This window comes from Tribolium castaneum, chromosome 6 (assembly GCF_031307605.1).
Source record: "Tribolium castaneum strain GA2 chromosome 6, icTriCast1.1, whole genome shotgun sequence".
In the NCBI taxonomy this organism is placed as follows: Eukaryota; Metazoa; Arthropoda; class Insecta; order Coleoptera; family Tenebrionidae; genus Tribolium; species Tribolium castaneum.
The window spans coordinates 2,818,471-2,834,362 of record NC_087399.1 but is presented as its reverse complement, the minus strand read 5'-3'; the positions used below and the strand labels follow the sequence as shown (position 1 = coordinate 2,834,362).

At 32.6% G+C, this 15,892-nt stretch overlaps 3 protein-coding genes across 8 annotated transcripts in view; 1 reads left to right on the top strand and 2 right to left on the bottom strand.

The window, feature by feature from the left end:
- Nucleotides 1–15,892, bottom strand: part of LOC663161 (uncharacterized) — a 55,999-nt gene that overhangs the window by 22,709 nt on the left and 17,398 nt on the right. The gene's annotated exons all lie outside the window — the stretch shown is intronic.
- Nucleotides 1–15,892, top strand: part of LOC103314036 (G-protein coupled receptor 161) — a 52,581-nt gene that overhangs the window by 31,326 nt on the left and 5,363 nt on the right. For all 3 annotated transcript variants that reach the window (XM_064357632.1, XM_015982839.2, XM_008198786.3), the window contains 2 exons: nt 5,190–5,346; nt 14,434–14,691. In XM_064357632.1, the coding sequence (XP_064213702.1) occupies nt 5,248–5,346; nt 14,434–14,691 (357 nt within the window). In that variant the 5' untranslated portion in view covers nt 5,190–5,247. The remainder of the gene's footprint in view (nt 1–5,189; nt 5,347–14,433; nt 14,692–15,892) is intronic.
- Nucleotides 8,143–11,343, bottom strand: LOC663188 (sialin-like). The gene is made up of 4 exons (XM_969246.4): nt 9,669–11,343; nt 8,603–9,625; nt 8,319–8,557; nt 8,143–8,281 (listed from the first exon to the last, which is right to left on the bottom strand). The coding sequence occupies exons 1-4, from the start codon at nt 9,748–9,750 to the stop codon at nt 8,159–8,161; spliced, it is 1,467 nt and encodes a 488-aa protein (XP_974339.1). The 5' UTR covers nt 9,751–11,343; the 3' UTR covers nt 8,143–8,158.

Genomic DNA, 15,892 nt, shown 5'->3' with positions numbered 1-15,892 from the left:
CGTATTTATAAAAAACATGTAATAAAATAACTATAAGACCACTTTTATAAAAAAGTTATGTTATAAATTGCCTTTTTGTAACTTGTACTTAGCATACTATGTAGTCAAAATTTAATACCGAGTGTTGGTAAAATCGAATCTATTAATTACTAAAAATGGTGGATGCGCCGGGTCACACAGATAAGAGACGATATAACAGAAAATAGAAGAACATTGTCAGAAGCAATAATGGCATACTTTTGATAGTTAAAACTACAATAAAAACAATTACAATTAGTTAGAAGTTTTGTTAAACTTTATAAAATGAAAAAAGATTTCAGGTAATTTCCCAATAGTTCTCAGATTTTTTTTTCTTTCAGCTCAAATAAGTTTTACATGACGTATGTACAGGTACAATTAATTAATATGTAGCGTAAATGCAAAAACGAAATACCACAAATGTTGAATTTTAATAAATAAAAAAAAGAACCTTTCTTTGGTTACGTCTTTATTGAATTATTGAACGAAAAATTTAAATCTTACAAGTCTGAAATGTCAATTTGTATTTTTACTAAAATTTGTCCGGAATCCCAATAATTTACATAATGTTACTCTTAAATGCCTTTCTCCGACATTTCTTGAGAAAACTCCAGACGTTTTAAATTTTGCAACAGTAGATGCAAAATGCAATTTTCATCTTAATCCTTTAACGTGATTGAATTCCTCCAGTATTTTAAGAATTACAAGCCAATCAAAAAAACTTTTAAATAAAAATTATCCCGGCGCATCCACCAATTTTGCTCGACTAATTATTACACTAATGATTTCGTCTGCAACAATTTTTTTAAATACGATTAGTATATGCTTTCAGTTTTTTGCTATCATACAATATTATTTTTAGATTTTTCTAATTTCTTAAAGTTCAATATTTCTTGTGTTTGTTATTGCATTTACGCTATTTTAATCTATTTAAGTCACATCTGTACGTACATATAAAATCGATTTTAGTTAATGGAAAGATAATAAAGCTGAGCACTACCAGGAATTCATTCGAGAACTTTTTTTTATTAAAGTCTGAAATATGCTGTATTTTTTAAAAGTCAGTTAAATATTTTTACCGAAAATTTATATTTATTATTGTATTATGATTTACGGTTATTGTACAAAATTCAGTGTTACCAACTTAATTAAAAAGTAAAAGTCATTTCGTTAAAAGTTCGTATTTATAAACAACACGTAATAAAATAACTATAAGACCACTTTTACAAAAAAGTTATGTTATAAATTGTCTTTTTGTGACTTGTACTTAGCATACTATGTAGTCAAAATTTAATACCGAGTGTTGGTAAAATCGTATCTATTAATTAGTAAAAATGGTGGATGCGCCGGGTCACACAAATAAGAGACAATATAATAGAAAATAGAACATTGTCAGAAGCAATAATAGCATACTTTTGTTAGTTAAAACTACAATAAAAACAATTACAATTAGTTAAAAGTTTTGTTAAACTTCATAAAATGAAAAAAGACTTCAGGTAATTTCCCAATAGTTCTCAGATTTTTTTTCTTTCAGCTCAAATAAGTTTTACATGACGTAAGTACAGGCACAATTAATTAATATGTAGCGTAAATGCAAAAACGAAACACCACAAATGTTGAATTTTAATAAATAAAAAAGAACCGTTCTTTGGTTACGTCTTTATTGAATTATTGAACGAAAAACTTAAATCTTACAAGTCTGAAATGTCAATTTGTATTTTTACTAGAATTTGTCCAAAACCCCAGTAATTTACATAATGTTACTCTTAAATGCCTTTCTTCGACATTTCTTGAGAAAACTCCAGACGTTTTAAATTTTGCAACAGTAGATGCAAAATGCAATTTTCATCTTAATCCTTTAACGTGATTAAATTCCTCCAATATTTTAAGAATTACAAGCCAAACAAAAAAACTTTTAAATAAAAATTATCCCGGCGCATCCACCAATTGTGCTCGACTTGAAACTTGTTATTGTATTCTGCTAGTCATTGACTAAAATGTAAATATTTAAACCGCTTTGACAAATTGTTTCAGTGGAAATACTGTTACTTTTGAACTTTTGCTTGTAAAAAAATTGATAATAAATGTTTAATGAGTAAAGATTGGTTTTCCGTTTAATTGTTTACCAACACTGACATTTACGAGTACTTGGCCCAGTTTAGTGTCGACATTTAACAACAAATTTATCAAATATTTAAAACGTGAAAAAGCTGCGCGCATCTAAATCCTTAAGTACATTAAAACCGTCTTTGAAAGCTGATTTCGTCCCTTTGTAAAGCGTATAAAAACCAATTATTCACGGCAATTCTGTCTCCCAACGATAATAATACCCACTTTATTTTACGATCTGAAGTATGAAAAGAGCAAGTGGGCGAAAGTTGGCCATTGTAGCAGCAGCTTATCTCATAACAGCACAAATAGAAACTTTGAGAGTAGTTTTAAATAATTTCCCGAAAGCCGCCAATCACGCATTCGGCTCACAAACATTTCTCATTTTCAGTCGTCTTTCACGTTATTAGAAGTGTCTCTTTTAATGAAATTCATGAAAATCAGCCGATTTGTTATTGGAGTCACATCAGCATTCTCCTCCGACTGGAAAAATCCAGAGCTTCACTTATTTATTATTGTTATTTCGGTCTCAGAGGTCACGTTTCCGTGTATTTTTCAGGCGATTTATTATTGATAAGGTGACAACAACGCAAAGAACCGGCCTTTTGAGATGAAAAGGGGGCGATTAGCAGCAAAGGGGCTTAATTTTTAATCTGAACGCGTTTTGTCAAGAGGCCTGTGACTTTGGCGTTAGGTTGCAATTGTTAAAAACAATCCCGCCAAATATTTAATTTAGCGAGGAAACAAATGTAATTACAAGCCTACACGATACGTTTCATGTCTTTATAAAATATGCAAGGAGTATCGTTTTTTGCAATCGATAGCTCGAATTTTGATGGGCTCCAGAGGCACATCCTTGACCTGTCACAGTGGCATCGATTGCCGTCGCTAAATTCGGTTTAGTGACGTCACGAAGTGGCTGTATAAGTGACATTTTTCTCCTTTTCCATAATTGATTCAGCGCTAATTGGTGACTTCCGATGTGGGGGCGGGCACTCCTTGTGCCGATGACCTAATTACGTTCGAGTTAAGACGAGCTTGTGGATTTAGTGCAAATATTACACGCGAATCAATGCGAATACGAATTTAAATGGAAATGTTACTAACTAACTTTTCAAGTCGATTTGCTTGCAACTCGAAAGCACTTAAAATGTTTGAAAATTCGCTAAAATTAGATCTTTGTGAGACGGTCTACTTGCCGGCGAATAAAACAACTCGTACAGCGAGTTGAAAAGTTTGAAATGTTGTTATAAGCGCATGGGAGGCATGCCAACAACATGCATTCGTTACGTTTCGAAATTTTCTATTCTTAAAACACGACAAGATTTAACTCAGATCAGGGAATTGTGTCTCGTTATAATTTATAATAATCGAATAAAAACAAATTAGTTGGATATTCCAAAACTCACGCAAATAAAAATTCGCGTTACTTTGTGGTCATTTATTTATTTATTATACATTTATTTTACATTATTCAATATTGCCAGGTTAACTGCAAAGTTACAAGTCAATCAAAAAACTTTTAAATAAACATTATCCCGGCGCATCCACCAATTTTGCTCGACTAATTATTACACTAATGATTTCGTCTGCAACAATTTTTTTTAAATACGATTAGTATAAATATTTTATAAATGCATACCTGCTTTCAGTTTTTTGCTATCATACAATATTATTTTTAGATTTTTCTAATTTCTTAAAGTTCAATATTTCTTGTGTTTTGTTATTGCATTTACGCTATTTTAATCTATTTAAGTCATATCTGTACGTACATATAAAATCGATTTCAGTTCATGGAAAGATAATAAAGCTAAGTACTACCAGGAATTCATTCGAGAATTTTTTTATAAAAGTCTAAAATATGCAATATTTTTTAAATGTCAGTTAAATATTTTTACCGAAAATTTATATTTATTATTGTATTATGATTTACGGTTATTGTACAAAATTCAGTGTTACCAACTTAATTAAAAAAGTACAAGCCATTTCGTTATAAGTTCGTATTTATAAACAACATGTAATAAAATAACTATAAGAACACTTTTATAAAAAAGTTATGTTATAAATTGTTTTTTTGTAACTTGTACTTAGCATACTATGTAGTGAAAATTTAATACTGAGTGTTGGTAAAATCGTATCTATTAATAAGTAAAAATGGTGGATGCGCCGGGTCACACAAATAAGAGACAATATAAAGAAAATAAAACATTGTCAGAAGCAATAATAGCATACTTTTGTTGGTTAAAACTACAATAAAAACAATTACAATTAGTTAGAACTTTTCATAAACTTTATAAAATGAAAAAAGTTTTCAGGTAATTTCCCAATAGTTCTCAGATTTTTTTTTCTTTCAGCACAAATAAGTTTTACATGACGTATGTACAGGTACAATTAATTAATATGTAGCGTAAATGCAAAAACAAAACACCACAAATGTTGAATTTTAATAAACAAAAAAAATCAATATACATAACAGTAAAAAATTTAAATCTTCATATGCGTATAATTTTTATTTCAGAACTACTTTTGTTGATGACCAGCGTAATCTGTAACGCAAAAATTATAATAATTTACAGTCATTCTGCGTAATTCAGTGTTACCAACTTAATTACAAAATTACAAGCAGCTTCGGGATATTTGTTTTTCAAGCAAATGTAATAAAGTAAATCTAAGACCACTTATAACTTATGTTATGAATTTTTTAGGTAAAAGTTAAATACCGAGTGTTTAAACATGTTTTAAAACCATATCTATAAATTAGTAAAAATGGTGGATGCGCCGGGTTTGGAAAATGTAATTGTTGACCTGGTAATTCCAATTAGACTTAGTTTATTTGTTCTGAAGTAGTTTCAATTTAATATTTATACCAAGAACAATAGCAAATAAACCTTAAACTAACTGAAAACTTGACGATGCTTTTAGTAAAATAGAATTGATAATAATATGATTGGAAAGACGTTTTATGTTTTATTGCCATATTTGAAATACAAAAGAAACAAATCATGAAAGTTGGTCGGTAGTTGGAGCAACAGGTCCTCTCAACTTCCTCCTTGTTATTGCAGATGTAGAGTCCGGAAGTGCGCGCCATGGCCGCGGTCAAGTAGCCGGAAGTGGACCGGAATGACACCTATGTTCCTCAACATACCACTGATACTGATTTCTTCACTGGGCATCCTCTTCAACGGATACATCGTGACCGCCGTCCTCCTCACCAGACAGGTAAACTTTTGCCAAAATTGTTGATTGATTGATGGATTGATCTTTTCCCCCCAATAAACTCGAGACAATTTAGTCGAAATTAATTATCTCTCACTCTCATTACTTTGTATACTGCAAGTTATTAATAGGCTTTTAACGTGTAATCGAGCGAACGCTCGGAATTTCAAACTATTACCGCTCCGGACCGGAGTTTCCATTTCGGTTCCAGAGTTAAATTTACTAAACATGACAACGTCGCGTTCATTATTGATAAGCGCAAATGAAAGCGTCTTCAACTTTGGCTTCGATTAATTCGTCATCGAGACGACAGCGTTGTCGGTTCTCTTGTGTTTTAGCGAAATTGGCCGCCAAAGCACCGCAAACTTCCAACTGATAGTTAGTTTGCGAAAGATAATTGATGAAAGAGACAGTGGCGGCAAACTATTTTAGAATAAACGCACTTTTTACTAAATTGGTACAATTTTCATTGCAAAATACAGCAAAATCCCCCAGAACTGTATAGCCATATTGCTAGAATTCGAACTTTTTCGCACAAAAATGACTAATTTAAGCAAAATATGCATAAAAATGCCTAAAAACTAGTAATATGTCTAAAATTGTACTCAAAATATTTTTCAAGAAAGCTTTAGTGCTGATGAAAACAAAATTTATTTATCAAATGTTTAATAAAAAATATTTTATGAATAAAAAAAGTAATTATTACAACATCAAATAATTTTAAAAAATTTTAGAAAATTTTTTTTCGAAATAAATTCTATTTTCTTTTCGAGTTAGTTATTAAATCATTTTTTTAAAGGCACATTAATAAAAACAACAAATTATCTAATCTCCCAGAAATTAGATAGATATTTCGAAACCTACACAAACGTTTAAATTTTAAAATGAAGGAAATTTTACAAAGCTTTGTAGTGAGGCTAAATTAAGTTGGCAGCACTGAGAAAGTAATTTACTTTACTCTACTCAGTGTTGTCAACTTAACTACAAAGTTATAAGCCAATTAAAAAATTTCTTAAGAATTATCCCGGCGCATCCACCAATTTTGCTCGTTGATTTTGACAAATTATTACACTAATAATTTCGTCTGCGACAATTTTTTTTAAAAAGCAATGATGACATTACTTTTGTTAATTAAATTTTCAATAAGAAATATAAAAAAATTACAAAAAAAATACTATTAATATTCCAAACCTTGCACAAGAAACGTTTTTTAGCATTAAACCGGCATATCAGCAAAAATAAACATAAAGAATTGTTTTTTTGAAGCAGAAAAGTTTAGGTTGTCTACGTTGGTAAAAAGGTACTCTGCTTATTAAAGAAACGAATTAGAAAATTGTATAAATCCAGACTGTACTAATTGCTGTAGAAATATTTTAAAACCAAAAAATTTCGAAACCTACACAAACGTTAAAATTTTAAAATGAAAGAAATTTTGCGAAGCTTTATGGTGAAACTAAAATTAAGTTGGCAGCACTGAGAAAATAATTTTCTTTACACTACTCAGTGTTGTCAACTTAACTGCAAAGTTATAAGCCAATTAAAATTACTTAAGAATTATCCCGGCGCATCCACCAATTTTGCTCGTTGATTTTGACAAATTATTACACTAATAATTTCATCTGCGACAATTTTTTTAAGAAGCAATAATGACATTACGTTTGTTAGTTAAGATTTCAATAAAAACTATGAAAAAAATCACAAAAACAATGCTATTAATACTCCAAACCTTGCACAAGAAACGTTTTTTATCATAAAACCGCCAAATCAGCAAAAATAAACATTAAAAATTGGTTTTTTGAAACAGAAAAGCTTAGCTTGTCCACGTCGGTAAAAAGGTACGCTGCTTATTAAAGAAACGAATTAGAAAATTGTATAAATCCAGACTGTACTAATTGCTGTAGAAATATTTTAAAACCAAAAAATTTCAAAACCTACACAAACGTTAAAATTTTAAAATGAAAGAAATTTTGCGAAGCTTTGTGGTGAGACTAAAATTAAGTTGGTACTAAGAAAATAATTTACTTTACACTATTCAGTGTTGTCAACTTAACTGCAAAGTTATAAGCCAATTAAAAAATTATTTAAGAATTATCCCGGCGCATCCACCAATTTTACTCGTTGATTTTGACAAATTATTACACTAATTATTTCGTCTGCGATAAATTTTTTTTAAGAAGCAATAATGACATTACGTTTGTTAGTTAAGATTTCAATAAAAACTATAAAAAAAATCACAAAAAAAATGCTATTAATACTCCAAACCTTGCACAAGAATCGTTTTTTAGCATAAAACCGCCAAATCAGCAAAAATAAACATTAAAAATTGGTGTTTTTTTTTGAAACAGAAAAGCTTAAAGGTACGCTGCTTATTAAAGGCACGAATTAAAAAATTGTATAAATCCAGACTGTACTAATTGCTGTAGAAATATTTTAAAACCAAAAAATTCTAAGTAGATTATGTGTGAAAAGTTTGCTACTTTTTATATAATATTTTGTAAAATTGTGAAATAGTCACTTAGTACCTTAAGGTTTTCAGGTCGCTTTCGTTATTTAAACATATTTTTATAAAATGTCATGTTTATATTGTTAGTGGATATTTTGAAATGTGAATAGCGCGCAAATAATATTACAAAGTTTGCGTAAAATGACGTTCTTTCAACACACTGATCTCAAGTAAAAATACGAAACGTGGGAATAATAAAAGCGGAATTGGACGTTTCGCTTAGCCTGCATAGCAAATTAAACTACAACGCCAACAAAATTGTGTGCAGGTGATAGTATCAGGAAATAAAATTCAAATTGTGGTTTAATTCATTTATTGTTCGATGTAATTCCATCCCTGTCTGTTCGCATCTCCGAACATGAGAAAAACTGTGGTTCCGGTAATTTGTACGCCACACGTGACCCACAACAAGAACGTCCATTGGCTCAAAGAATCCTGTATGATTGGTAGTAAATTTAAAAAATTAACTCACATCTGTGGTAAGTAAATTCACAACATATCTCGATAAACCTATAACGAGATTTTCAACCGTCCACATTATCCCTATTGTAATCCCGGCAAAATTTGAGGTCAAATCTAACGGAAGCACAAGCGTTGAGGCATAATAGGTGGCGTCTAGACACAACCAAACTGTGGTGTAAACCATAACTGTGACACTATTACAACCCTCAAAAGTCACAAACATGAGACACAGAGCCGTAAGGTAGTTGCCTAAAACGTGACCGTTAAATTTCCAAAATGCAAACACCCGTGTACCAATCAGAGCGAAAGTTTTCCGAACAGTTGTCACACTTAGATGATTTCCTTTCACAAACCAATCGGCCACAAAACCACAAAAAATCGTCAGCCAGAAATAGAGGAAAAACGGCGTCCACCAAGCCGACTCCCACGGCACTCCCGACTTCAAAACCCTCGGCAAATACCACTCCAGGATTTTCCTATACACCTGGTAGGACCAGCTCGAGCCCACTTGGAGGAACCCCAGCGACCACAACGCGCCCGACTTGAGAATCCTCCCCCATGGCACTTTCTTCCACCCCTCAACCAGACTCTCGTCCGCCTCTTCGTCCAAAAACCGCTTTTCGCGCACAGTCAAGAAGGGGTTGTCTCTGTGGGACGGGTAGACCAGCAAGTGCCAGACGAAGCAAAAAACGACGTGCACCCCAGCCGACAAGTAGAACATCGGCCTCCAGGTGTAGTTCATGAAGGCCTTGTGCATGGCGATGGCGATCTGCTCCCCCAAAGACGCGCTCCCGTAGACCAGACTCGCCATCAGGGCGCGTTCGCTCGGCGGCGCCCAACGGGCCAGCAGGGACAGAACCGCCGACTGCAAAACCCCTTGGAAGCACCCGTTCAGCACCCGGAGCGCGACCACAAACCCCACCTTGCCCGCACCCAGGTCGACGACCGCGGGCGCCATCAGGTGGCAGAACGCCGAGAAAAGCACAGAAAGGGTGACGACGTACTTGCCCCCCAACTGGTCCGAGACGAAACCGCCGGGGATAATAGTCAACAGGCGGCTCCAGTAGAACGAGTCTTTGATAATGAGCCGGGTCTCGAGACTCCAGTCGTAGACCAGCAGCGAGCGGTTTCGCGGCCGCTTGGCGATTTGTTTCCTGGTGTCGGGGGTGCTAGGGCACGTGTCGCTGGTGTTGGTGGTTTTGTCCGAGTCGAAGTATTCCACTGCGATGACCTCGAGGGCGGAGTGGATCGAGTAAGCGTTGAGCATTATGAGGGAGGCGAGGAGGCAGAATAAGTAGCGTTGGGGGATCACGAAACCTGGAAGGGTGACTGAGGTGGGGTTCTGGGGCGGGAAACTCACATTTTGCGTATTTGTGTTCGGAGTAGGAAATACGGGAGGTGGAACTCCAAGTCAGTTCGCTACTTCGGTGCGAACCAGGCATGGCGCGAAAAACGTGAAAAATTTTGAGAGATTTGGCAGCGATTTGACATTTCGAGTGTGGATTTGATAGAAGGTTCCAAAAGAGTTAAAATCACTCAGATAGCCTTATCCAAATTTTTATACTTTGTGAAATATAAACCGTAAGGAGCTTTAACCTCTGCTGTTCACTTAACTTTTTCTACAAAATAAAACGTTAACAAATTTCCCGCTGTGCAATTCTGATACGTTTAATTTTAGAAAGGCAAATTTTATTCTACTGTATCAATCCCTTTATTCTATTGACTGGTGTTTTTTAAATAATTATAGTGACATCGAAAAAGCATGTTCCCTGTTTTATGACACACTAAACATCATCTTTGCATTACATGTGCCGAAGTACTCATCTCAAAAAAACGGCAAATATCACTATCCTCCATGGTTTAATGGTGAGATTATCAACTGTCTCCGTAAGAAGAATTTTTACTTCAAGAAGTACAAAAAAACTAAAAGGGATGATATTCTTAACCTCTTCAAACACTATCGTTCTTGCTCCAAATCACTAATATCCTCTGCCCACAAAACGTATATCCGTGTAACTCAAGAATCTTTAACAAACAACCCTAAAAATTTCTGGAAATTTGTTCAACAAAAGAAAAGTGCAACCAGGATCCCAGGTCTTATGAAGTACAATAATCAAGAATTACATGACCCGCTCTCCATAGTCAATGCTTTCAGTAACTATTTCAGTAGTGTGTATAATCAGTCCAAGCAGACTGTAAACAAAAACGATGCTTTCTCACCGATTAATAACATCACGGTCTCTATAGATAACATTACTGAAGAAGAAATTTTCCAAGCGTTAGTACGGTCAAAAGATTCGTTTACCTCTGGTGTTGATGGCATTCCAAGTTTCCTCGTCAAAGACTGTGCTCATATTTTTGTCAAACCTCTTTTTTATTTATTCAATCTTATTGTTAAAACCTCTACTTTTCCTGCAGTTTGGAAAAAATCTATTATTTGCCCGGTATTTAAAAAAGGTGATATTTCTGATGTTCATAACTATAGACCCATCGCACTACTATCTAACTTTGCCAAAATTTTTGAGACTGTATTATACAGAAGAATTTACCCAAACATCAAACACATTATAACGCCTACTCAGCATGGTTTTATGGAGAAACGGTCTACCGTGACAAATTTGTTACATTTCACTCAAGATGTCGCTGTGGAACTATGGGCAAGTCGACGTAGTGTACACGGACTTTCAGAAGGCGTTTGACCAAATGGATTATTTTATACTTCTCGATAAATTACGGCACATAGGTTTCAGTAGCTTCCTGCTTGATCTCTTAACTTCCTATCTTGTTGATCGTGAACACTTTGTTAGATACAGGAACTGTTTATCTTCTAGCTTCGTACCAACTTCCGGAGTGCCGCAAGGCTCAAATTTAGGTCCTTTACTTTTTCTATTATTTAAAAACGATATTACTGCAGCAGTAACTTGTAACAGTCTTCTATTTGCTAATGACCTTAAGCTTTATAATATCATAAAAACCGGTAATGATTGTCAAGTCTTGCAGAATAACATCAACAATCTCCTCCAGTGGTGCGAAGCTAATCGGCTAAACCTAAATATATCTAAATGCTTTATTATGTCTTACACACATAGGAAAATTCCGATCATGTATAGTTATAATGTTAGTGGTCACATTTTACAAAGAACAGACACATTTAAAGATCTAGGAGTTACCTTTGATAACAAACTTTTATTTGTGAATCATATTACAAATATTGTTAATAGCACGTATAAAACTTTAGGATTTATTTATCGCAACTGTAGAGAGTTTACTAATTTAAGAGCCTTAAAAGTCTTATTTTTTGCCCTTGTACGCTCCAAGTTAGAATATTGTGCAATTATTTGGTCACCTATATATGCCACACACATAAATAGTATTGAATCAGTCCAAAAAAAATTTTTGAAACTGCTATGGTATATTTCTTTTAAAAATTACCCCGATACGGGATGTGACCAACTAGTGCTTTTAAGGACATTTAATATCAATTCTCTAGAAGTTAGGAGAATTATCTCAAGTATTGCATTTTTACATAAATTACTAAACAACAAGATTGACTGTATTGCTCTTGTTAATAAGATAATTTTTCTGGTTCCTAGAATTAACTCACGGCATCCCATGACTTTTTACAGTTGCAGTTGTAATACGAATGTTCTATTAAAATCACCTTTATATGTAATGTGTAGTAATTTTAACAAAATTAGCAGTAGTTGTGATATTCATTTTCATTCATTTAATTACATTAAAAATCATATAATTAGTTACTTTAGTGGCTAGGTAAAATTTAATTTTAGTTCTTGTTTCTTAATTTATTATTATAGTATTATTATTAGTTTGTTTTAGTTTATTTAAATTATTAGTTTTTGCTTGCAGCACGATCATTAAGTTTAAGTTTATTTTCTGTAATTGGGTGTTTCACCTGTTGAAAATAAAATAAATAAATATTATAAATATTAACAAAAATACGGTAAATGGAAGAAGAATTTTTTCAATTTTTATTTGATTTCTTCTTGATTTGTTCATGATCTTCTTTTAATAAAGAGGAATGTAGTAGAGATCAAGTATTAACTATATAGTTGGTAAAACGAACAATTCTAGAGACGAAGAACAAGAAATTAGAAACTGGACAAAAGTTTCTAAAAATGTTATCGGAAATAATGGTGAAATAATAATATTACGCCAAAAAAAACCGAAATTGTATTTCAGTATAGACTACTAAAAACTGGAGCATTCGTACTCTTAAAAATGGAATAACTTTTTAAAAGCCTTTTCTCTCGTTTTGTTATTAAATTGAAACCAAAGTTAAAATATGGACACTTAAGAGAGCTCAATTAAAATTAATCGCACTGTTAAAAGTTAACAACGCAAATAGACCAATCAAATTGGTTCAATTTGGTCAGTTAATCACGCATTTAATTGCTGATTAAATTAATGTCGCTCCTATAAACCCGCTTCTTTAAAGAAAGCTCTGTTAAAATTTAATTCGTTGTTAAAAGTTAACAACGCGAATGGACCAACCAAATTGCTTCAATTTAGTCACGTGATCAGTTAATTGCGGATTAAATTAATAACGCTTCTAATATTATTAAAATATAAACTTTTACTAAAGCAATAATTGACAAAAATGCAATACTATCGAATTTGCGTCTTTTGGGCCAATTTTATCCAAAATTTTATAGAGTAATAATCAGTGACAAGTGAAAAAAATAAGCAGATTTTTTATATTTTTTTAATGTAGACTCATTTTTCTGTGGTTGTTTTGGCAAATTTTAACTCATTTTCTTTAAAGCACTGTAATTTCTTCGTTCTATTATTAAATTAAAACCGATCGTAAAATTTGAACAGTCTTTATAGAAAGTGCAATAAAGCGTCTGAAAATTCGATTAACTCAAAGTTGACATGAATAATCGTCGGTGGCAACTGAACCTTTAACGAAAAAAATATTCAGTTTTTTATAATTTTTTTAATGTGAAAACCAATTTTTCTATGGTTGTTTTTGCTAATTTTAACACATTTTCTCAAAAGCAATGCATTTTTATTTTATTTTTAAATTAAAACCGAACATAAAATTTGAATACTTTTGTAAAAGCATCATTTCATTTGGACACTCTATACTAAAAAATGCAACGAATTTTTGTTTTCTGGTTACTTTTTACTCAAAATTTTAGTAAGTGACAAGGAAATAAAATACAATTGAATCTTTTACGAAAAAATGTAGTTTTTTTATAATTTTTATTTTTTTTAATGTAGGGACACCAATTTTTCTGTTGTTGTTTTTGTTAATTTAAACTTATTTTCTTTAAAGCAATGTTTTTTTTAATTAAAACCGAAGGTGAAGTTTGGACACTTCATTTAGAGACTCTACTAAAGCGTCTAAATAAAATTCGACAAAAAATGCAATATAAATAAATTTTGCAACTTTTGGGTACTTTACCCCAAGATTAATATAACAAATAGTCAATGACAATAACCAATTGTATTTTCAACGAAAAAAACTATACCTACAATTTTTTTTATATATTTTTAATGTGAAGATTTATTTAGTTGTGTTTTTTTTTCCAATTTTAACACATTTTCTGAAAAGCGATGTGTTTTTTCATTTTATTATTAAATTAAAACCGAAGATGAAATTTGGACACTTTGTAGAAGCATCATTTCATTTAGACACTCTTCTGAGGCGTCCGAAAATTCGACCAAAAGTGCAATATAAACGAATAGCAAAAATTTAATTGTATCTTCTACGAAAAAAAATATACAGTTTTTTTTATTAATTTTTAATGTAAAGTCCCATTTTTCTATGGTTGTTTTTGCTAATTTTGACTTAAAGTAATGTAATTTTTTTGCTTTAGTAATTTGGACACTTTTTGGAAAGCGCAATAAATAAATAAATAACGTTTCAGGTTGGTTGAGTTGGAAAACATTTATTGTTCCTGATAAGTAAAATCCATCACATTTAAGTAATGTAGCATTCTCCCGTGTGATTATTTCGCAAAAAGGAAATAGACATCTCGAGATAATTTCCTCCCTAAAATTGCCAAAATAACAAGTTTCTTGATGAAAAAATAGCCAAGCAACGGTCTAATCCACTGTCCAAAATCAGTTATTCCAATTTTTGGTCTGAATTGTTTTAGGTGACGACTGCCAATAACATTCTCCTGTTGCACCTAGGAGCCATCGACGTCCTTTTAGGAGTTTTATTCCTGGCGTTCTCAGTGCCGGGATTTTCTAAATCGGTATGGTTGTCAGACGGCCTTCCGTGCATTCTTCACGGCTTTTTGTACAATCTCTTGCACCCCTTAGCGCTATGGACTATCTGCGGACTCAATTGTGACAGATTTTACGCCATCGCTGCCCCGCTGCACTACAGCCACATCGTCAATGCCAAAAAGGTAATTCATTTATTTCAAAAAAAAACAGACAAGGTTTTCCCATTTGTAAATAAACCAGCAAGAAAATTAGATTTACACTTTCCTGATTAGTGAGTGGCTCTAAAATTACATGCAATTAAACGAAATATTTAGATTTGCGATTTTTGCTGGTTGTGTAAAATTCTCACACAATTGTTATTAAACCGAGCAAGGGTGGAATCACACCAAATATGTGAAGGGAATTCGCATGGCGAATTGTTGGAAAAAGTTTTCACTGCTCGCAACTATTCAAGCTATAATTAAATCAAAATATCGAAATTGTTAGGAATTTTTCTGAATTAATCTGTGATTGTGTGCCCTTTCGAGCGGCCGCAATTACAATTCATAAAGTAATGGTATTTAACTTGGGCAAATATCGCATTGTTTGCACAGTTTACCCAACGCCCGCTCCTGTTTGTCCGCTTAATAATGAAAATCATCAAAAAAGCAACGATCAATACACGACATCGACTTTCAGTACAACTCCACTTAGCATTAAGTTTATTTTCGGTCGGTGTTATGCATGGAAATGGCTCATGTGTACCGACTCTGACATGATTATTGAATGTAATCGCGTGATCATCCGAAACTTAGCTCTGGTCAATAAGACCGGAATAAACCAAATTAAACCAAGTGAAATTAAATTGGATTTAAGTTTCTACTTAAATTTTAAATTTAAAATATACTTCTCGATAAATTACGGCACATAGGTTTCAGTAGCTTCCTGCTTGATCTCTTAACTTCCTATCTTGTTAATCGTGAACACTGTTAGATACAGGAACTGTTTATCTTCTAGCTTCGTACCAACTTCCGGAGTGCCGCAAGGCTCAAATTTAGGTCCTTTACTTTTTCTATTATTTATAAACGATATTACTGCAGCAGTAACTTGTAACAGTCTTCTATTTGCTGATGACCTTAAGGTTTATAATATCATAAAAACCGGTAATGATTGTCAAGTCTTGCAGAATAACATCAACAATCTCCTCCAGTGGTGCGAAGCTAATAGGCTAAACCTAAATATATCTAAATGCTTTATTATGTCTTACACAAATAGAAAAATTCCGATCATGTATAGTTATAATGTTAGTGGTCACATTTTACAAAGAACAGACACATTTAAAGATCTAGGAGTTACCTTTGATAACAAACTTTTATTTGTGAATCATATTACAAATATTATTAA

What these genes read in the sequence shown, in the direction of transcription:
- LOC663188 (XM_969246.4), bottom strand. Translation starts at nt 9,750, where the DNA reads ATGCCTGGTTCGCACCGAAGTAGCGAACTGACTTGGAGTTCCACCTCC. An exon ending in GAAAACTTTCGCTCTGATTG is followed by an intron (nt 8,558 to 8,602) that starts GTACACGGGTGT and finishes GTCACGTTTTAG; the next exon opens with GCAACTACCTTACGGCTCTG. An exon ending in TGAATTTACTTACCACAGAT is followed by an intron (nt 8,282 to 8,318) that starts GTGAGTTAATTT and finishes CCAATCATACAG; the next exon opens with GATTCTTTGAGCCAATGGAC.